Source organism: Trichosurus vulpecula, chromosome 8 (genome assembly GCF_011100635.1).
Source record: "Trichosurus vulpecula isolate mTriVul1 chromosome 8, mTriVul1.pri, whole genome shotgun sequence".
In the NCBI taxonomy this organism is placed as follows: Eukaryota; Metazoa; Chordata; class Mammalia; order Diprotodontia; family Phalangeridae; genus Trichosurus; species Trichosurus vulpecula.
This window is the reverse complement of record NC_050580.1, coordinates 146,783,901-146,807,040: the sequence shown is the minus strand read 5'-3', so window position 1 is coordinate 146,807,040 and position 23,140 is coordinate 146,783,901. Positions and strand designations below refer to the sequence as shown.

The window sequence follows — 23,140 nt, the reverse complement described above, 5'->3', positions numbered from 1 at the left end:
CACTTTCTATAAGAGGCTTTTTTCTATTACCCCCAGATGCCAGTGTCTTCGATGGGGTTACCATGTATAAAGTCTGCAGATATCTTGTACAGACTTACTCTCCCATTAAAGTGCAAGCTTCTTGAGGAAAGAATATTTTTGCTTTCTCTTTGTATCACTAGGGCTTATTCTCAGGGCCTGAGCCACAGTAGGCATTAAATAATTGTTTATTGATTGATGTCCTACTGGTCATCTTTGGATGAGAAAGAGAGCACATGGATGAGCAAAGAATCTGCAATGAAAGGCTTACCAATGGAGGCATGTGTCCTCGATGCATCTGGCCAACCATGACCTGCTGCTGGGGGGAGGGCATACTGCCAATGTTGAAAGTTTCTGGTCCACTGGAACCAGAGCGCATGACAGCAGGCAACGCCACAGAGCCATGTTCTACCTTCCCTGTTCGATTGAACTGTTGCTGTAGGATGGTAGACCTGGGGAGGAAATTTTGAACTGCTTAGTTTCTGTCAGACAGCCACCAATACAGAATAGAGTTTACCTTTAAATAATAAAATAATGTAAAATATCACAAGCATACCTTGACTCATATAATAAATATCTTCCTGAAAAAAATGTTTCATGCCAACTAAATTTCAGTAAACTGAATTGTACTTTTGAATGTAATGAGAGTAGTTCACACAGAGAAAGCTATGTCAATTCTATAGAAAATCCATCTCAGAAATACAAATAATCACCTCTTGCTTTATCTATTAGAGTTTACATATTTATATATATATACATACATACATGTATATATATATATATATATATAAAATATATATTTATATATGTAACATGCTGGCAATCTCTGTGAATTGGTGTGTGTTATCTTTTGCTCTTTGATGAATACTACATATTCAACTTGAAAATGATGAAGTTAAAAAAAAAAAGTAAAATGGAAGATCAAAGACCAACAACAAATCAGGGGACAATGCTGAGCTGTCAAGTGAAGCCTTTATAACATGCCCTGCTTTGGCATTTCAATAGCAAAAAACCTCATTAAACACAGCGTAACATCATTATGCTATTTTTCATTGGGTAAAAAAGTAAGTAGGAATTTGGTCATCCAAAACTGGGCCACATCCAGGAGGCACAGTGCCCACTCTGTGTGTTGGCCCCTGTGGATTGATCAGATGTAACTGAAATAGATCTTATGACCCAAGAGTTAGCTCTCACACCATCAAAGCTCACTCTATGGGAGTGGGAATATTCAAGGGTTCCCAAGCAATGGCATCCCTCTCTCTTTGATGAAGTTAAATTGGGGCAAGGAAAACAAGGTGGTTACGACATGGGTTAGCAAAAAGCAGGAGACAAAATTCCTTTAGTCCAAAACATGTAGTCTGAACTCCTGCTCCTCTTTATGAAGTACAAAGGAAAAAGAGAGAGGGACTAATTTATGGGTGTTTCTAGATGCATGTTCCCTCTCCCCAGGTGTCTGTTGACATCAAAGAGTTCCCACCTTATGCTGGTGAAAAAGGGGTGCAATGGTGGTGGAATTTTCAGACACAGTGTCGCCTTAAGGACAGTGTTCAGGCAGGAACACGGTGCTCTGTGTGAGGAATGCTATAATGGCCAAGGTCATCTGAGGCGAGTTCCTTCTCTACCAATATACATCATCTTAATAAATACCACTAGCAAATTTGCTCATTTACATTTGCTGGTCACTTCTAATTCCAAGAATTTATAGTACTTTTGCCACAGGCCAGACAAAAACTTTTTTCACATCAGATTGAATTCCAACTTCAGCACTAATACTTGGGTGAATCAGAAAATAACTCTGAGATCATGTTAGAAAGGAAGAGTGAAGGGGGGAAAGGCAGGAGTTGGGGAAAAACAATGGAAAATGTTATTATGACATGGTTATGGCCCACTGGGGAAAAAATACATGTTGGACCAGGTGCTACGCAGAGATCCATTAAATAAAATAGATATCTGATAATTTTTAAAAAGGCTTTATTGGATAAAAAAGCCACAGATAGACAAGTTCCCCCCTCCGGTAATAATGCATGTGGAAGCTCACTTGGTAGCCATTATTTCGATACCAACCTAATTAACAAGATAAATGTGAACAAAGAAGAAGGCGGCTATCCAATGACTCTGTTCGTCTGAAATGAAATCCCCTGCCCATCCCCCTCACCGCACACAGCAGTCTCTACATTAGCAACCACCAGTACTAGTAATTACAGAGGAATGGTCTAGACTGTCTTCATTTCCTTGGATGATACCCCGAGGCATCAGGTACAACTGACATTTATGGGGAATGGGAGAACTGAATCTGGAGCGCACTTAGTTCATCCAATGAACAACGGAAAGACAGTGTGTGTAATCGTGTACAAAAGCCACATGGCTTCCTGCGTACTCTAAAAAGCAGACATCTATTTTCAAATCCTAAAATCAGATTACTTCTCTTAGTTAATGAGAAAAAAAGAAAAGCACAGTAGGATAAATGCCAACTTTTGAACTTCTATCCACTAGTAGGGAGGCAATCATCTCTTAAGCTGCTGCCTTGCCAATGTGAATGAAGAACACAATGATTGTGATCTGCAAATGCTCCAAACTCAGTACTCGCTTACTCACACGTGAGGCATTGGGTGGTAAAGGCTCACGCAACTAGTTAAGAGTCAGAGAAAGGATTTGGAGCACAGGTTTTACTTGACAAGTTCAGGACTCTTACGCCTCATTGACTATCATGACATGATGACCTGTTGTCTTAACACGTCTCTGCAGGGAACAGAGAGAATAGGTGATTGAGGGAGAGTGGAAAGGTACACTTGTCACTATTCACCACGTGATGGGGATTTTCCTAAAAAGCTTTTGTAGTCCTGGGGAGGTGGGAACAGTGAAGCCAATGGTGCTTCTACCCAAGGTTTTTAGTTAAAGTACTGAAGGAGAGAGGATAGAAGGAAGGCTGCTTTTGTGTTCCTGAGAGATGGGCTATAATACTCTGCAGGAAGCAGAGAATCTACAGCTAAGGGTGGTGTCAGGTGACATGGATGACTTGCATAGCCCCAGAGACTAGAGACCTTGGGTTTGTCCACTGTGAATGGCATTTCTGTGCTTTCCTCACCTTTGGGGGACAAGCAGGAGGAGAGTTGTGGTATCTGAGTTTCTAAGGTGCTAAATGTGTTTCTTGGGTGCCAGTACAGGTCTACTTAGGTTCTACTGACAAGATCTGGTTAGGGTCAGGGGATGCTGTATGAGGAAAGAGCACTGGATGTGGTTCCATTCTTGGCTTTGTACCTCACATCTACATGATCGTGGGCAAGTCATGTAATCTTTCTGTGCCCTTCATAAGTTTTTCTTCTGTAAAATGAGAGGGTTGGACTAGATGGCCCTCAAGGTGCTTTCCAGTGCTGATCCTCTGATCAATTCCTACAATAAAAGTAATGTCTAGGAGAAGTTAGCATGAGAATACAGCTCCTGGTGTATCAGAACATGGTAATTCACCGTATTCTCCGTAATCTGGGCTAGGATTTCACTTTCAGTTTAACATCATTCATGCCATATAAATGAGTTATTTAGCGTGACTAGAATTCAATACAAGATATCCCCATCTGATAGGAATCCAAAAGGAATAATTATGCCCCTTTCTGTTAAAAAGAAACTCTTTCCTCTACGAACAGAACACTTACTTTTTAGGGGAAACAGATTCTTCTAACATCGTTGACTCCTCATCTCCCTCTAATCCAAATCTATCTTTACTTTGTTTCTAGGAGAAGACAGAAAACAAAATTCCAGAAAATCAAATGAATGAATCCTTGACCCAGTCACTGCAGAAGAGTTACATGTGGGAACAACATAACAAGACATCCAAGGCTGTTTTTCTAACCAAATCAATAAGTAAATACCTTCTTGAGGATGATGTCAATATAGCCTGCAATAAGTTGGGATATTTGCTCTCCTTCAGTTGTTTGTACAGAATAATAACTTTCCTGATACTCCCCAAAATCCTAAAGAAAACAGTATTAATAGAATTTTTAAAAAAAACACCAATATTTAAATAGGGGGAAAACAGAACCAGAGAGACAAAAGACATGCCAGTTTTAATGTAACTTTTACTTTCAACAAATTTATGGATTTAAAAAAATGCACATTCATCTAGGGGCTACTAAGGTCCAGTCCTGTAATGAAGTAAGTGGGATGGTAACTTCTGCTGGGGGAAGGGAGGTTTCCAATTATATAATGATATGAACAAATGATCAATATAGGTAACTACTGGTTTTTTCTTCTCTTAATTCCTTTTTGCCCATGGCACTGATTGGAAGATTTATATAGATTCAAGGAAGGATGATGGAGTCAGCTGGTCAATCCATGGTAATATTTAAGTATCTACTGTCCTTGCTTTTCTCAGGTAAGTCCTTAAAAGTCATAACAAGTGAAACCACAAGACCCACCTTTGCCCTCTTCCCTGCCTATCCCCGGGCCTCCCCATCCTGACACCGTACCAGAGTAAAGCTCTTGGGTGATGCCGCCCAGCGCTTGACGGTCGTAAGGGGCCACTCTTGCAAGACTTCCTTGGTCTTTTCATCCACTCGCATCACTGAGTCCTTAGTGATGCCCAGCAATCGGGGGACCAATTTATTCTTACCCTTCATTTTTTCCTGAAATAGAAGATAAGACTTATTGAGCCTACTGAAGAAAAAAATCTATTTATATTTACCTACAATATCAAGTTCAATGGTTTAATTTTATCTAACTTGTGTTGGATGTGGTCTGGGATAGTATGGACGCTTTATAAATCAGTTTACTAAATCATGCCAATTAAGTCATGGGATATGAAATTGGGACTGAGCTTAGAGGTGTACCTTGCGTAATTTATATATTGAAGAAAGTGAAACCTAGGAAGGCGAAGTGATTAGCCATCAGTCATACAGGTAGTACATGCAAGATTCAAACTCACCTCTCTGATTCTACACCTAGAGTTCTTTACACAAGTCCTTGCTGTTTCTCCACCTTCTCTGGCCATCTACAGCTCTACCTACAGTGGCCTTACCGTACCTGCTTCCCTGAACAATTATTCCATTGTGTTCTAGGCACTCTCTCCAGTAGTCTCTATCTACATAACTGTTATCTTGCCCCTATCAGGAAACCTCCATGTTTTACCCTCCCCTCACACTCCCCCCCCCAATTCATTTCCAGCCATGCTTCGTCTGAAGCCCTAGGACGACTCTACTCCCAGGCTGAACCCCTAAAGACAATGAAAGCCTACCTAATATTAGCTCAATGATGAACATATTTCCACTCTATCTTACCCTTCCCACCCAGGTAATTCTGAATCTCTGGCTGCCATTGTTCAAACCCTGTTCTCTACCACCCAATGACTGTTCCTTTATCCCTGCCCTCAACCCAGCCCCCTAAAGGCCCACTCTAAAGCTACCTAACCCCTCCCCCCCGTGCACCCTGGAAATGTGCTTCAGAGGTAATAAACTAGTTTTCATCTTATTTTTTTTATTTTTTCATTATCTCTATCTTGTATTTACATGGAGACCTGATTCCCTCCTCATGACACAGCTTCCCTGGCTACCTTTTCCAGCACTGATTGTACTTTTGTTCATATACCAAAACCACTGGTCAAGGTCGGGGAGCTGAAATACTCCTTGATTCTGACCTCCTCTATCAGGCTTTCCCTCTATCACTATCACACAGTAACTGTTCCTCCACTGAGATTCATTCGATCTATACTAATCACTCAATTATGATATGATAATTGTTGCTTACTGCTCTCCAGGAGTCTCACTTCTTCCTCAACAAACTGAGTGACTGGTTCACATAATCTTCCTCTCCTCTCCACCTCATGCCCTCATACTAGAGGATTTTTAACATATATTGATACTCCCTCAAACACCTTAGGCCACCAAATTCATAAACTTAGTCATTTCCCAGGACCCACTGCTTCACCCCACCTCAGTCACACACACATATGCTCATACCCTTAATCTTGACATTACCCTCAAGAGTGTTCCACATCCATGGTTTACGAATTCTGAAATTCCCTTACCCGACCATGATCCATTACATCTGCTCTCCAAAACTGCAAACTATTCTTCATACTCATTGTGACCTCCAATACCCCTACCCTTCTGTTCTTTCCCAAGCCACAACCCCTATACTGGCTATGCTCTCTACCATTCCCCATCTTGTCTTCTTGGTGAACCAGCTGCCTCGAGTTCCTTGCCCCCTTATTCTACTGAAGATCTTACCCTGCCAAACCCAGGCTTGGATTATTCCCACCATTCACTGCCTTCACTCCTATTTACATGCTGCTGAACAAAGCTGGAAAAATCACAAAACTGTGCTGAGTGGGAACATTTCAAATTTAAGTTTCGTAATCTCAAATGGGCTCTCACTGCGGTAAGGCAATCCTTCTACAAGTCCTTAATTGATTCACTATTGCATTCAGTGCAGTGGCTCATGCAAACCTTTTTATCCCTCTCAAACCTCCCAGAGCTCCCCTATTCCCACCCATTCAGCTGTGTATTTTGCCTCATATTTCACTGAAAAATTTAAGACCATTAACTGAGAGCTCCCTCTTCTCCCCTCCTCATCTCATATCACTCAGATGCCTTCCACCATCTCCTCCTTCACCCATTCTTGAAGAGGAGGCCCTTTTCCTAGCCAAGGAAAACCTCTCTATATGCACAAATCATTCATTCCATCCCATTTCTCTAGTATATTGTCTCCTCAACAATCTGTTCTCTCATTAATCTCCCTCTCCCTCCCGGTTGCTTAGTAAAGTCTACAAGCATGCACATGTCTCTCCCATCCTCAAAAACCCCTCACTTGACCCATCGATCTCCATCCCCACTAACTAGCTCCTATATTTCTCCTCCCTAATCTCCTTGAGCAGCCATCGGCAATGTTGCCACTTACTTTCTTCTCACTCTTTTATCAGCTCTCTATAGTAGGGTTTCCAACCCCGTCAAATGAAACTGCACCCTTCAAAGTTGTCAATGATCTCTTAATTGCCAAGTCCAATGGGACTTTCTCAATCCTCATTTTTCTTGAGGTCTCTGCAGCTTTTGATGCCGATCATTCCCTTCTCCTTGATGTTCTCTTCTCTAGGCTTTCCTGACACTGTTCTCTCCTAGTTTTCTGACCTGTGAGGCTGCTCCTTCTCAGGCTCTTTTGCTGGTTCCTCAACCAGGTCATGCCCATTAACCATGCGTACCCCGCAAGGTTCTGTTCTGGACCCTCTTAGCTTCTCCCTGTTTATTATTTTGCTTGTTGATTTCATCAGCCTTCGTCTCAATTACCATCTCTACGCAGACATCCCAACCCTAATCTCTCTCTTGACCTCCAATCTTAAATACTGAACTGCTCATTAAACATCTCATACCTAGGGTCCGGTAGCCATCTTAAACTCAACATTTTCAAAATTTAACTAATTTTCTTTCTTTTCAAACCCTCCCCTCTTCCTAACTTCCCTATGGTACCATCATCCCCCCAGTCACCCAGGTTCATAACCTGATATTACCCTCTATTCCTCACTCTTTCTTAAGCCCTATATACAATAAGTTGCCAAATCCAGTTATTTCTATCTTCCTAACATCTTCTACATATGGCTCCTTCTTTCCTCTGACACTACCACCACCCTGGTGCTGGTCCAAATCACTTCAGAGAGAAAGGCAGATTTCTTCAAATGTTAGAGAGAAGAGTTATTCCAAAAAGGCTAGGGAAGACAGGCTGTTTCATGAAGAAGGGAAAAGATGGACCTGTGATTTCACTGATACAGGGAACTCAGATAAGAAATCTCCCTCTACCAGGTCAGCAATTTTTAACTTTAGATAGTTGCTCAGAGCACAGAGATATTAAGTGATTGGCAGAGGGTCATCTAGCTAGTAAGTATAAGGGGCAGGACTTGAATCTAGTTCTTCCTGGCTCTAAGACTGGCTATCTATCCCCTCTGCCACACTGTGTCTCAAAGGGAGCTTGTTCCAAAAAGAACAGACAGGACTGAACAAATAGTGATCTCTCTGAGAAATCTATCCATCCGTCTGTCTGTCTGTCTATCTATCTACCTATCTATCCATGAAGAGAATGCGACATTTTGTTCTGGCTGGGAACCTGTCGGGAAGACAAATGTTTGCAACCTGTGAACAGCCATTTCCTGTTCCCTATCATTAATGACCCCAGCCATAAAAGAGCTCTCAGCTGCCAGATGATATGGTTATCACACATGATGGAGGAGATGTGGAAAGCACACTCAGTTCCCTCAGCAGTTGAGTTGGGATGGCTGCCTGAGGGTGTAGGGTGTGGTATGAACAAAGAATGTAAAAAAAAACACATGAAAGAGAGTACAAAGAGAAAGGAACACAGATAAGAAGGGCAATATTGGCAGCATGTTAAATATGTTAAATTTGGTGAATCCTTAAAAATAAGTTGTATGTTGTATATTTATGATTTCATATGCTTTCATCTTTTAATGTGTCATATATATGTGTATATATATGTGTGTGTGCATATATATGTATATGTAGGCAAATGTTAATATTTATTGATGACTATCAATGTCATAATTAAAAAAAAAAAAGATTTACTTTAACTGGGATGGACCTGAATGATAATCCTTGGGGCTGGGTCCTGGTGAACTTCTCCATATATTGATTTTAGTACTCTCCAGCTTTCTTTTTCTCATCTACCTCTTTGTCACCCTTGAGAAACCTCTACCCTGGGACTCTGCTCTCCTGATTGGTAACTCCCTCCCTGGAACCACCATTTTAGGAAGGTCAAGAGCCTTGCTTCACCTCATGTATACATGGATATCCTCCAGACTTCTCTTTCTCTTCATCTGTTGCCTTGCTACCCTCCTCTCACCCCCAATTTCTAGCTCCCTTAAATGTGCTATCTTCCCCAATAGTATATAAACTCCTGGAGAGCAGGGTTTGTCTTATTTGCCTGTATTTGTATCTTAGCACAGTGCCTGGCACATAGTAAGTACTTAAATGCTCTAGCTACCTATGCATAGACAGATGTGACATCTGTCTAAGCCCATGAAATTTCAGTGAGGAATGGAGAATATAGTTACACATGGTGGAATAGGTGAAGAGATTCACACATTACAGTGTTTGAGGTCTGATTATAGGAGGTTTGAGTCCTTACACATTTCAAAGAACCAATGACATCAGTCGATCAAACATTTATTAAGTTCTTACTATATGCCAGACACTGTGCTAAGCACAGGGAATACAAGAAAGGAAAAAGATAGCCTCTGCCCCCAAGGTGCTCACAATCAAATCTTGGGGGGGGGGGAAGAAGATAATAACCCCCAACTCCCCCAAAAGTCAGTGACTTATGAACATCCATCTACATAGACAATAGCTTCCCTGTGCTTTGTACACAGTGTGTAATCAAGCAAGTTCCTAAAGTAACTCAGGAGATAAAAGTAACGTTAATATGAATAAGCACAGTATATTGAGTATTTAAAATATGAGCAAAGGTAGAGAGAGGAAAAAGTGAAGTAGAGTCAGCAGAGCTGAGAAGAAACATGACTTTTTGGTACTGAGAATTAATTTTTATTTTATTTGACCTTTAAAAATTGTCTGTTGACATATCATAAATACACAAATATTACTTATTAAGGTAAAAAAAATCACCACTCAATGTGGCGATTTTCCTGAGGGGCACAATTTTTCTATTTCATAGCTTTCCATGTTTAGAACACTGTTGGCTAGCACCTTTTTCTGCTAAGAAAAAAAAAGAAACAAAGAAGATGCTTGTTGATCAAGGAATGGACAAAGAAAAATTGTGTTTCCTGACTGTAATGGAAAACTGTAACTGTGCTATAATAAACAATGATTATAATGAATCCCAGGAGCCTGGAAAGATTTATATGAATTTAAAGAAAGTAAGAAGAACCTGGAAGAAATAAATAAATATATGTGTGCAAGTACATATATACACACCGACATATAATGAAAACTTGTAAATGGAAAGAACAAAACAATTAAAATCAAATATTGTGAAATTAAAATAACCAAGACTGGTCCCAAAGAAGAGACATAAGAAGACACCCCCCCCTCCCCTGTGACTGATTCTTGGCAGAGGTGAAAACACTGCATATCATATCATATTGGTTAGTTTTGTCATTTTTTTCCTTTTTCTATTATAAAAGATGGCTCTTTGGGAGAGGTGGGAGAAGGGTATAGTGGGGAAAAAAGTGATATCAAAACAAAATGTATCAATAAAATTTGTTTTTATAACTAAAAATTTCACTTTTCCTAAAATTATCCAAAAAAAAAAAAAGCCAGTTGCTCCTTCCCGCCTAGTAGAAATAATTACAGCAAAGAATGTAATCTTGAGGACTTTGAGACATACCACAAATCCTAAAACAATGAGGAGAATGTCACAGCTTCAGTTTTCTCAATTGAGGGACAATATTTCAGTGAGACAGAGTTTAATAAAATTAGTTAGGGGGTTTGAGAAAGAGAATTTGAAGGAAGAAAAAAAGACAATGCAATATAATGAAACAGTTATGACACTAAATGGGCCTTATGTATACTCCAAAGGGTCCAGAATATTGGCAAGGGAAGAATAAGGCCTGAAAAAAATGGGTGGCCCCCCATAAGGGGTGGGGCATTCAACCGAGAGTGGACCCCATTGCTTAATCTAATCTGGCTCTAGAAGCAATAGACAGATGCCAGGATGGAGGTATGGAGGCTGTGGCCAGTTAATTTGCAAGCACAGCACTGGCACACACAGCTGACGGGACCCAGGAAAGGGACAGGAGATAAAATATGGTTTGCAGCTGTTCCTTCCATTCTTCCCCTTCTTAACTCCCCCACCCCCACCCCACCACCCTCATCTGCAAAGCTCCACTGCGAGGAGTGCCTGTATGAAAAAAAAGACAGGGAGCACAGAAACCTGATGGATTACTTTAACACATGTCAAGATCATTCTGACACTGAAAGAAGCCACTGCAAATAAGTCAACAAATTAAAATGGAGCTTCCTATTAGGAACTATCAGAAAAAAAAATATAATAAAGAACCCAAAGAATATTGAAAGTAGCAGCTGAGACTATCATTATGGGATAATCCATTCACAATTCCTCCTCCCAAAACCCAGAACAGCTGGGGAGAGTTAAAATGGTGAATAGCAAATATCTGCATAAGGAAATTTTTTTTTCCCTTTTTAGGGCAAACATATTTGCTAAAGCTCAAATATTTGATATACAGCACAGTCAAAAACTAAATTAGCAAGTTCTACAACCAGCCACCCCACCACTACCATACACATTCATATACTGACCTTGCCCTAGGAAATGCAGAAGAAAGTCACTATATATCACTTTAAGAGAATTTTTTTTAAGAGTTTGTTATTCGAATCCTGCCTTTTCCAAGGAAACTTTCTGTAGGTGAACTGTTTTCCCTTTGGCTTTCTTTAGGGGTACATGTAGCTAGTTTAACTATATTATGAGACAGGTGCATTTGTGTGTTACACAAAGAAGATGTGGAATCCCTGAAGCCACACTTCCTCTATCTTTCTCAGCCATCTCTCAAACCTCCAGCTAAAATTAGGTCATTTTCCTAGAAAGTCCTGCAATTACTATCCATTCCCTCTAATACTAGCACTGCTGATAACTACTCTTAATTTCTTTTTGAAAGGAAAAATACAAGCATTTGCAAAGTATTGGGAAATATGTGCATGTAATCGTGCACATCCATGTGTGCTTGTGCATTGAACATTCCATCAGAGCTCTATTGCCAGGCACAGTGAAACTGCATTTAGATTCAGAGGGTTCAAATCCCAGCTCTGCCAGTGACAGTATAATCTTGGGCAAGTCACTTACTCTCTGGGGGCCTTGGTTCTCTCATCTGTAAAATGAGAGTATTGAATTAAATGCACTGTAAGATCTATTCCAGCCCCAAATCTGTGATCCTATGATCCTTAGGAAGCTTATGCTAGTCAAAGTAGAATAAGTTCCCAGGCAGAGTTCGAAGATGAGCAGATTTAGCAGGGAGTGTGTGACCTGGAGATAATACTTCCTCTCTGGGATTCAGGTTCCTCACCTGGAAAATGAGGAGGCCTGCTAAAATAATCTCTTCAGGACTCTTGTAGTTCTGAAATGCAACAATCCTGAGAATCTGCAGAAGTGCAACAGGGTTATAAAGGAAATCAACTATACTGAAATAAAGATGGAATTTTTCCCATCTGAGTTTACAGACATTCAGAAATCTATCCATAGACCCTTTGTGGGCCTAGAACTCAGGTCAAGATCTTCTCCATAAGAAATGAAAAGCCAAGCCTACTATTTTTATAAACAAAAAAGTTTACAAATGAAAAGTTATATTTAAGTGGCCTGTCAACTCACTCTATTTTTGAACACTGCCACAAGTGAATGAAAGGCAAAAGGCCCTATTTCTTCATCTTGATCAGAGCCAGTGGATAAAAATCCAGAATAAGGAGTGCCAACTTGAATTCCTACCCATACATTTGAATAATATGTGGCTCAGACTGACAAAACCAGATAGGAAAGGACATCTAGCATTTCTCCCTATGAAGTAAGACTCAATAGGTAGGCCTTGAAAAATGATGCAAAAAAACATTAATTCAATACAGAACACTGCCAGATTTTATTATACTTGACATTTAAAACAGATGGTAACACCATGAAGGGAAGAAATACTTATGATTATGCAAAAACACAACATGGGTAACTTCAATAAAACAGTCCAACTAGTTCTTTGAGACAACCCCCCATGAATTTTCAATTCTATGTAATATGATTAATATACACAACATAAACATTTAAATGTTTCAGCTGATTAAAATTTCAGATTTTTTAAAATTTATGGTTTTTAATATATGAATATAAATATTGGTAAGTTAAGTTATTTGGAAACCACTCACTGGTTTTTTCTCTTTACTTGCTAAAGCACCCCCGTATCTCCCTTTCATAATTTAATACCTAAATTAAGTTTCAGAATTTAGGACTTGGAAAGACCATTACTTGGAGGTTTAGAATTCTGGTTTTCTCAGCTCATTTAAAAAGAACAGAAAAAGCATAGAAAAAGGAATCATTTAATAAAAGATTAAAGCTTTAAGTATTCCATTAACATTTTACAAAAGAAAAAATGTAGAATTAATGGAATTCCAATGATTAAAGTCAAATAAAAATGTATATAAATATCACTGAAAGATCCTTCTCTTTCATCTCTAAAACTGGGAGAAAAGAAACTCAAGATGCTTGGGTTCCTTATCTTTTCTTAAAAGCTCTCTCAAAAGCATTTTATCGGCTTGAGCAAACCTTCAGGACATTGTTCCAATCCAAAGCCTTCACTTCCTACTCCCCTCTCCCCTTAGCTCGGTCACTTACTTAAAAGACAACAGTCAAAGCAATGACTATTGTCTTCTATGTTTTCTAATCATTACTTGAGACATTATCTGATAGTATTAATTTTTAAACTTCAGAGTATAGATTTAGTTTCCCTTCTGGAAAGACCAGAGTTAAAACTTTCCTCTGATGGTCACTACCTAGATGATCTTGGGCGAGTCACTTGACCTCCTTTGGCCTCAGCGTCCTCATCTATAAAACGACTGGGCTGGTTTAATAACCTCAAAAGTCCTTTCCAATTTAATATCTGTGATCCCCTGATCCGCCATTTATTACGCGAGATGTATTTTACTCTGGGGACAGTTAGGTGGTGCAGTAGATAGAGTGCTGGGACTGTACAGTCAGGAAGACTTATCTTCATGAACTCAGACACTAGCTGTGTGACCCTGGGCAAGTCACTGTCTGCTCTGTTTCCTCCTCTGCCAAAAGAGCTGGAGAAGGAAATGGCAAACCAGCCCAAAATCTTTGCCAAGTCAACCCCAAATAGGGTCAGAAAGAGTAGAACGAGACTAAAAACTGACTCAGCAACAACATACGTTACTCTGAACCGATTTCTTATCAGCTTGCCACAACCTCTAACGTCTCTAAAATATTTTTTATTGATAGGAGCATTACTTTAGGTAAAATGATTTATATTGTAAAAAATTATTTTTTTCACAAGAAATTAATTGTATATCTGGAAGCCACAGAAATCCCAAACTTTGTTGCTATGAGTTTCTCTTCACTGATATCGCTGACTGCACAGCATACTAATTTTTCTTTTGGTTTCTATTGGTTTCTCAGGGATCTACAGAGTCATGTGATTTTGCCTGGCCCAAGAGTTACAGCAGTTCCTTTGTGGCCCAGAATAACAACAATTAACATTATACTTGTTACACAGAAACTTTTCTCTATTCAATCTGATGATAATGGGGGTGAGTGGAATGGTGGATATCGAAAACTGAACAATTGAAAGAAATACACAAGGTATAGTTTTTTTCATTGAAAAGTTAGTTGAATGATACAAGTTTTGTTTTCTTTTTGGCAAGGTATCCAAATGCTGTTTAGCTGAATATCAAATTGTGTCAAAAGCAGGGTGGCATAGTGAACAGAGGATGAGAACTGGAGTGAGAAAGAACTGAGTTTGAATTTTACCTCAGAAACTTACTACCTTCGTGACCTTGAGCAAATAATCATGGACTCAGTGAGCTCATTTATAAAACAAAGATAAGGGTAGTACATACAGGTTTGTTGTGAGAACTATAAGAGATAATAAATGCAAAAGCACTTTGCAAATCTTAAATTACTCCATGCGAGCAATTATTATAATAATGATTATTAAGGTAACTAAAAACGCTTCCATCAGCACAAAAAATGTAACTATCTTCATTCAATATATCAAAATTGACCCTTACATAATTACACAGACTTTCCAAAGGGGAAGCAGATTAAGTAGAAGTATAATTATAAACCCCAATAACCCCAAATGGTTGCTTCACTCCTATGGGTTGCTTCAGTTGTAGGTAGCAAAACTGTTTGCAACACCTTTTCCTGTTGTGTTTTCCTGTGTCTTAAAAGACCAGTTTCTGGTCAGCTGGTTTTGATTCTGTTGGTAGGAAACTGAATCCTGGGGTACACTGCCAAACTATGTGCTTTCTACGTGGGCAGAACGACAGAGCTTTAGGAGCTTAAAATTACACTAAGAATTCTGGGGTGCCCTGCGTTTCCCCAGCAGGAGTAAGATGGAGGAGAAAAGGAAGAAATCTAATGTGCAGGAAGACCAAGCAGAAATCATTTTGAAATAAATTGGCTAGAAGACACTTGAAATGCAGAGGCTCTATACATGGATAGAATGAAAGGGGAATGTAGGTAGCATGATAATGGATCATTCAATCAAGAGAGAATCAAATGAAACAGAAAGCAGTGGTACCATCCTGGAGAATAAGAACAGGGCCTGGATCTGTGAGGACATGCCCTCTGCCAAGGCAAGTGAGATCTCTGCAACCGGGGACTTGGAGTGCTGCTCAAAGCAGTCATGTTGAGGTGTGACCTGCATATTGACTTAGAAAACCACAAAGTAATATCAACTGTGTTGTATAGTATTTTTATTTTTTAAACATTTCCCAATTGCATTTTAATTTGATTTAGCCAGGGACTTGCAGCAAGAGAGTTTGACACCTCTGGACTAGAGGACTGAGGATTCTAGAACCAGTCACAAAACCAGGATGTGTCAGAGTTGAAACTTGAACCCAGATCTTCCTCTGCTCAGAGGCCAGCTCTCTATCCACTGTGTACTCCACTTTTTTGAAGCATTGAGGTAATGCATTAGATTGAGCACTGGGTCTGGAGTCAGGAAGACTTGAGTTCAAATCCAGCCTCAGACATTTACTAGCTGTGTGACTTACCCTCTGCTTCCTCAATTTTAAAACGGGCATACTATTAGAACCTACCTTGCAGAGTTGTTGTCAAGATCAAATAATTGTAAAGTGTTTAATACATAGTAGTACTACAGAAATGCTTGTTCCCTTTCTCTAGCCCTTTCCCCTATGCCGCGGCTGTTTCACATGATCCTAGCATCTCTTTTGTACGCTAATAGAATCATAAGATGAGAGTGTGGAAAACTGTCATGAAGACCCCTTAGTCCAATTCCTTTATCTGAGGAAGACCAGGGTTTCCTGTCTTAAAGGTGAGATCTCTAGATTCATACCACCAGCACTGCTTCTGGTACCATTATATTAAATTGGAGGCATGCGTCCTTAAGCCTGTGAGCTTGCTGGGAGCAGCCCCTTCTCCCCCTTGTCTTTTGGTCTTTCTTTCTGTCTCCATCCTGTTCCACAGTGCTTGGTACACAGCAGGCACTTAATGAAAGCTCACTGACTCAACATCCTATGAACAATTTCTACACTACAAAAAAAACCAGAAAGTGACAAATATATTTATCAGTTTCAATCATGATACTAGCAGGTTTTGCTTAGCTGTCTTAGGGGAATAGATTCTGTAGGGTAAGGTAATATGGTTCAAAAAAACTCCCACATATCCATAAAAAGGGTTAAAAAACAAAAATAAACCAAAACAAAGAACAACATATACAAAATTAATCATAGGATGTTGAGCTGGAAGGGACCCTAGAGATCAGGTCTAACCTCTCAGTTTACCTCTCTGCAGAGGTTAAGGGACAACTGCTAAGTCACAAAATTATGAAGTAACAGCTGGGATCTGGAGCAAGACCAGCAGGTTCCATATCCACTGGTGGTTCCATATCCACTGGTGTTTCCATGCCACCACACTCTGCTTCTGCTATCTGTGCTAGGTGAGTCACAGAATAAAACAGATGTTAATTGCCTCTGATGAGTTTACAGTCTCAAACAACGCTCAAGAGACCAGATGAAGAAGTCACACTGCTCATAAGAATCAGAGCTAAAATTCAAACCCAAGGCTCCTGACTTGTACAGTACTTTTTTCCCCAATATATCTCACTGCCTAGCACATATTTGAAGGGTCCTGGTCAGCTCACAAGATGAGTAAAACATAAAACTGTCAGCACACATATCAAAAGAACACAAGAGACAAAGTGTGGGCAGAACGGAACAGCTTGACAAACACACAGCTCACCTTCACGAGGAAAAAAGAGACACCGTACGTCCGGAGAGAACGTGCGAGTTTTACATATTTCACCTTGGCTTCTATTTCCGACATCTCACCACAGTTTTTGTGCTCCTGCAAGAGTACAAGATCCCGGGGGAAAGTTACTGCATCCTACCATTAGGTAATCATTTGAGCAATCTCTGTGGCACATTAGGAAAATGTACACGTGAGATCCAAGTCAGGGCAATCTCATCAGAGGGGCTATGAGGACAGAGAATATGGAAGTTTCTATAGACGAGGGAGGGCTTTCATTTCTTTCTGTTTTTTAGTTTTTTTTTTAAAAATTCCGAACTAAGAAAACATCAAATAAAACGTACATTTTAATGTACATAATAAAACAGAAAAAGAGGATTATATATGAAATTGAAGATGTTATGAATACCTTGCTTTTCTTTTAAAATATGTAATAAATTCAACCTGCAGTATCAAATCTGTCCTGCTCGTTCATGATTCTTTCTTGTTTTCTGTTTTCTTCTATACAGTTTTAAATGCATAAGTGAACATCTTTTATTCTTTTTTTTCCTTCCCTATATATCTTTTCTCCTCACATCCTCCATTGGGGGGAGGGGGAGAATAAAAGGAGGACCATCATTTTAATATACTATTGAAGGTCCCCTCCCTCTTTCCTTCTACCTTTCTCATGTTTATCTTCCTTTTGACTGAGGACAAATTTGGGAGTTATCTATGTAGACAGAACAACAGATGAAGTCTTGAGAATGACTGATTTCCAAAAGGGAGAATTTATAGAGAGACTAGTAGATTGGAAGTACTTCAGCCCCCCATAGACCTGACAGCAATGCTGATCAGTATGGAAGTTTTAACCTGGCCCATATTTCCCATTGGGACAGTTTGATCCTCCTCAGACAGTATAGTGTTCTCTGCTCCTGGGGATTCATTACTGGTGTTGTATTTAGTATGGGCACCCAACTGGCTTTAGCTCTACTGAAGCTTAGAACTCCTCAATTCAAGTGATCCACCAGCCCCAGCCTCCCTAGCAGGTGGGTCTACAGGCATGCGCCAACCATGCCAGGCCTTACAGTACAAGAATGACTGAAATAAAAATGGTTGGCATGGACCATGGAGTTATATTTTTAAGAAACCTGACACTAACAGGAGGTGTGAAAATGGTGTGTTTCCTGACATTTTACATGCTTGGAATCCAAGACTAAAAACGATGTCTAGATAGAAGTCTTGGAATGAACATTTCAAAGCAAAGATAATTCTTAAGCTCCCAACAGATTCATCCGTGGTAACCTAGGAAATGAATTAAACTTTGACTTTTAAAATTACACATTTAGCATAGGGGCTAGTAACAGGAAATGGACCTGTGATGTCACTGACTGATACAGGGAATACTCAGGTCAGAATATTCTTCTATCAATAAAGGTCAGCATGTTCTCTGCAACTTAGAGGCGTAGTGAGCTGACTAGCTAAGTGACTTGCTGAGGGTCATGCTGCCATCATGTGTCAGAGGCAGGGTTTAACAAAGGTCCTTCAGGCTTCAACTGGCTCTCTATAAACTACGTCACGATCACTCTCCAAAATAATAGCTCCGGAATAAGGGTGTCCGCCAAAAGCAAATCAGCATGGAGAAGTGATAGATAAAACATCTTCTGCTGCACTGTGACTGCATAGTATCTTGTTGGCTGCTACTGAGAAGCTGTCTGAAAATTAAGTATGAGTATGTCTGTCTGAGACTGAGGAACCTTCAACTAAAGTCTACAGATTAAGAAAATATATACAGTATACCTAAAGAAGAACTGACAGTCTCTTTACTCTTGAGTTACTGATAATTAATGACATAAATTAGCCTCTTTTCTCTTGAGTGAATGATAATTAATGACATAAATTAGCTTCTTTACACTTCAGTTAACGGTAATTTATGACATAAGTGGAGGGGATGCATAGGGTACAAAGTCAGGATGATGACGAAAGCCTCTCAAAAAAAAGAAATAGAGAAAGGTATTCAGAGTAGAATATTAAGATGACTACATTTTCAGTACCTGAAATATTCTCTTTTCAGCTCCTCTTTGCTTGATGTATTCTTTGGGCAGAAATTCCTTTAGACTGTGGGGAGAAAAAGGTAAACCATTTAATATGCTGTGATGGATATAACAAAAGACAAAAGGAACCATTCGCAAAATTTCAAAGTCAAGGCCCTACCCCAACTCCAACTGTCCTCTACCAGTCTTAGTTCAATTCAATCAAAAAAAAATATTAATTAAGTTTGTGCTGTGTGCCACGGAATGTGCCAAGTAATTGCACAACAAAGTTGAAAAAATGGTAACTCACATTTCAAGGAGCTTATTAAAATAATAATGAAGGATGGAGAAATGGGGAGAAGGGAAGATAAGACATATACACAAGTAAAGAGGATACAAGTCAGAATGGAAAAATAATAGAAACAAATGGTCTAAGAAAGTCTGAAGAAAGAGGAATTTTAGAAGGGGACAGCAATAGTGTTGGGGGAGTCAAGAAAGGCTTCATGGAAGAGGGGCAGCTGAGCTGGTACTTGAAGGAAGAGAAGGATTTCAACAGGTAAAAGAAGCAGATAGATATGGTCATACCTCTGACCTAGGAAGACTATATTAGGTACTTGTTAGGAGGCTTTTACATAATATTCTAGACAACATTTAATGAGGTGTAGTGATGTGAGTGGAGAAGAGAGAAAGAGTATAAATGAATTTGTGATTCATTTAATAGTCAGCCATGGCACATAATGCCCTGGAACTAGGTCACAAATAAAAAAAAAACCTACCTGAGAAAGTCAGACCAAAACTCAATAAAGCAAAACCACTTCTGGAATCCATTAAGACAAATAGAAATGCTTCCTTACACGTCACTCCTTTTTGTAGATAAGGGATAAGTAAATTGGTTCTTTCCTGGGTCTTTCAAACTTTCCACTTGTTAGCAACACAACATTCCAACCATGTGAAAAAAAAAATCAACTTCTGACCAAAGATGAGCCCTAGGAAAGCCTAAACTTGTAAGAGAGCCACCATTCAGAAGTGTGTGCTATGCTCTGGTGACATAACAAGTTCCATTCCTAGAGGGCATTAAGGTGGACAAAGAATACTTCACTAGAGAAAGTTGTTCAATGTCTGAAACCAAACGCCGGCTTTGTGACTTTTCAGAAAAGAGATCTGGCCAAGCACCCTATTCTAGAAGTGTATTTTAAAAGATAACTGTTGCTGTACCCATTCACATATAGGGAAAATGAGGCTTCAGTTCAGTTCTCCCTATTCACACAGCCTCTAACTTAGTTCAGGTCCTCATAACTCTCAGGAAGACTACTGCAATAGTCACACATACTTTCACTTTCCAATCCATCCTCCACGTAGCTGTCATATTGCTACTCTTGAACTACAGACTGGATCATGTCACTACCTCTGCTCAAAAATGTTCAACGGCTCCCCACTACTTCTAGGATAAAATTCGCGATAGTTAGCCTAGCATTTAAAACCTTCTATCTACCTTTCTAATCATTTCCCATTATTTTTCATTCCAGTCAGACTAGGCTTCTAACGATCCCTTGTACTATACTTTCCAGTCTATCTCCTACCTCTTAGGTTTTGGACAATTGTTCTCTGCAGTCTGGAATGCACTCTCTCCTCCCCTCTACCTCATTAGAATTTAGAACTTCATTGCAAGCACAGTGCAGCTGTCACTGGCTATACAATGCTTTTCCTCCTCTCCCACCATGCCTCCTCCACTGTTACTCCTCACTGTCTCTTGGAATCATTTTGTATTACTTTCTATAGCTTTTGTGTTTACCTGTGAGCTTGCTGTGTCCTCCCCATGTAAGCTCCTTGAAGGAACAAACTTGTGTTTTTGTGTTTGTATACCCCAACCCTGGCACAGTGCTTTACATAATAGGTACTTAATGTCTGCCAAATTGAACTCAATAAAGTCTGACATCAGATCTATCAAAATCTCTCATTCTGGACAGAATACTTCCATTGTTTAACGCAGGCTTAGGGTACAAGAGCATTTCTGATTATCCTAACCACTCATTTTTTGGCCCTGAGAAGGCTTCTCTTACCCTTTTGATCCCTAAGTGCTGATTCTCTCCCCTCTCCCCCTCCAAGGCCTTTTCTTGGTCTTCTATTAGTCTGTCTATAAATTCTCTCTTTTGGAAATGACAGTCGTTCTCAAGACTTCATCTGTTGTTCTGTCCACATGGATAACCCCCAAATTTATCCCCAAGTCTGATCTCTCCTCCCAGTTACAAACTCATACTTTCAATTTGCTTTTAGACAATACCACCTGAGTGTGCCACAGGCAACTCAAACCCAATACGACAGAGAGGTAACTTTGGATTTTTCTCCCTAAAGCTGCTTCTCCTTCTAATCTCCCTATTTCTACTGATGATTCCACCATGCAGGTGATACCTCCCAACATTGATAGGTTTATCTGACATCTTTGACTCCTTCCTCTCAATCATTTATCAGATCCAAGTTGAAAAAAATTAAAACAAGGCAAGTCTTAATGAGTATTTATCTGTAATACCCATTATATCCTTTTCTCCCCCTTACTACCACTTGAACACAGACCCTTCTTGTAAGAAGCTTGGATTAATGGAACAGCCTAGTAAGTGGTATTCTCAATGTATTTTGTGGGGGCTTTATTTGGGAAGTGTCTGCTATGTCAAAACAAAATGTTTTTAATAAGTAAACTGTAAGAAACAATGTTACTTGCTGCTACTGTGGCTATGTAAGACCAATAACACCAGCACACAAGAGGGCTGCTAGCACAGGTTCTTTGATCTGCTTTTCTAAGGAAAGCAACTTTAAGGGGTTAACAATCTTATTTTAATTAAACATACATATATCATTCACTTAGTTCAAGGGGAAAAGCCAGTACCCTGAACTTCAGAGCAAATACAAACAGAAATTACAAACAGAAAAAATATAAACAGAGCAAATAACCCAAATCAACAGACAGGCTTCTAGCTGTCTGAACAAAGCTATAACTACATAGTTACGGAGACAGAAGCACCAACATCTGGGTTTTTCAAAGCTAGGAGGGCTCCTTAACAGCTACCCAGAGTCTCCACACCAACATTCTTCCAACGAGTGAGCCCCAAACAAAATGCTAACCTCTGAGTTTATATACCCTTCTTAGGGCCTGAAGACTTCATACCTAATCAGCAAAAGGGTGTGGGCCTGGGGCTTTGCACCTAGTAAGATTTAATCAAAGGCACTTGATTACTTTAGCATTCTAAAAGAGAAAACAGTAAAAAAAAAAAAGTCCCACCTTAATTACCAATACATAAACTTATCATGTAGTATTATGTGTTATAATTATTTGTTAGTGGCTTACTTCCCTAATGGACAGTAAAATTCGTGATAATAGCAACTGAATCTTAACAGTTTTTTTATATATGCTCCCAGCGCCTAACACAGGGCTGAGTGTACAATAGAAGGTTATTCAATGAATGAATCAATGACTGACTAAATAAAATACCCCTTAGTGTTTTAAAGGAATATGTTAGTGATGCTTTAAATTACAGGATCATTGATTTAGAGCTGGAAAGGAATTTAGAAGGTCATCTAAACCAGCACTTCTTAATCTATGGGGTCACATAACTGAATGTGGAGGTAGTGAAAAATTTAACAACAGTAAAAGGTTTCTGTTTATTTATTTTATATACCTATATGTCCAGGGTCACATAGAAATTTCTCAGGCAAAAAGGGGTAGCAAGTGGAAAAAGTTTAAAAAGCCCCAATCTAAATCAACCTGTTAATTTTACAATAAAAAGAACTGAGTCCCAGAGAGGCACTGGGGAATAGACATCAGTCTATTCTCCATAAGTGGCCAAGTTGATATCCTAAAGCAAAGGTCTAACCATGCCACTTCCCTGCTTACGTGTACACCTGGAAATGATTGTGATGTAAAAATATAAGGCAACAATAAAACCTGTTTAAAAAGTGAATAGGCCTGGCCTTTAGACAGGGGCCGAGTCTAGCCTTAACTTTACAAGTCAGCCCCATTAGATAATCACCGACAAGAAGTTGAGGCATAGTTTTAGAAAGTTTTGAAGTTGCCATCCCCCCTTCCCAACCCTACTGTGGCTTCTAGCACCAAAGCTTGTTCAGACTGGAACACAGGAGGTGGACAGAAATGACACCAAACGGCTAAGCAAACC

General features: G+C 39.5%; 1 protein-coding gene across 1 annotated transcript in view; it reads right to left on the bottom strand.

Moving 5' to 3' along the window:
* TLN2 (talin 2) overlaps positions 1 to 23,140 on the bottom strand; it is a 268,344-nt gene that overhangs the window by 211,018 nt on the left and 34,186 nt on the right. Inside the window, exons 7-12 of the mRNA XM_036734916.1 lie at positions 18,996 to 19,059; positions 16,960 to 17,064; positions 4,482 to 4,637; positions 3,885 to 3,986; positions 3,669 to 3,745; positions 290 to 470 (exon numbers count right to left, since the gene is read on the bottom strand). Of these exons, the coding sequence (XP_036590811.1) occupies positions 290 to 470; positions 3,669 to 3,745; positions 3,885 to 3,986; positions 4,482 to 4,637; positions 16,960 to 17,064; positions 18,996 to 19,059 (685 nt within the window). The remainder of the gene's footprint in view (positions 1 to 289; positions 471 to 3,668; positions 3,746 to 3,884; positions 3,987 to 4,481; positions 4,638 to 16,959; positions 17,065 to 18,995; positions 19,060 to 23,140) is intronic.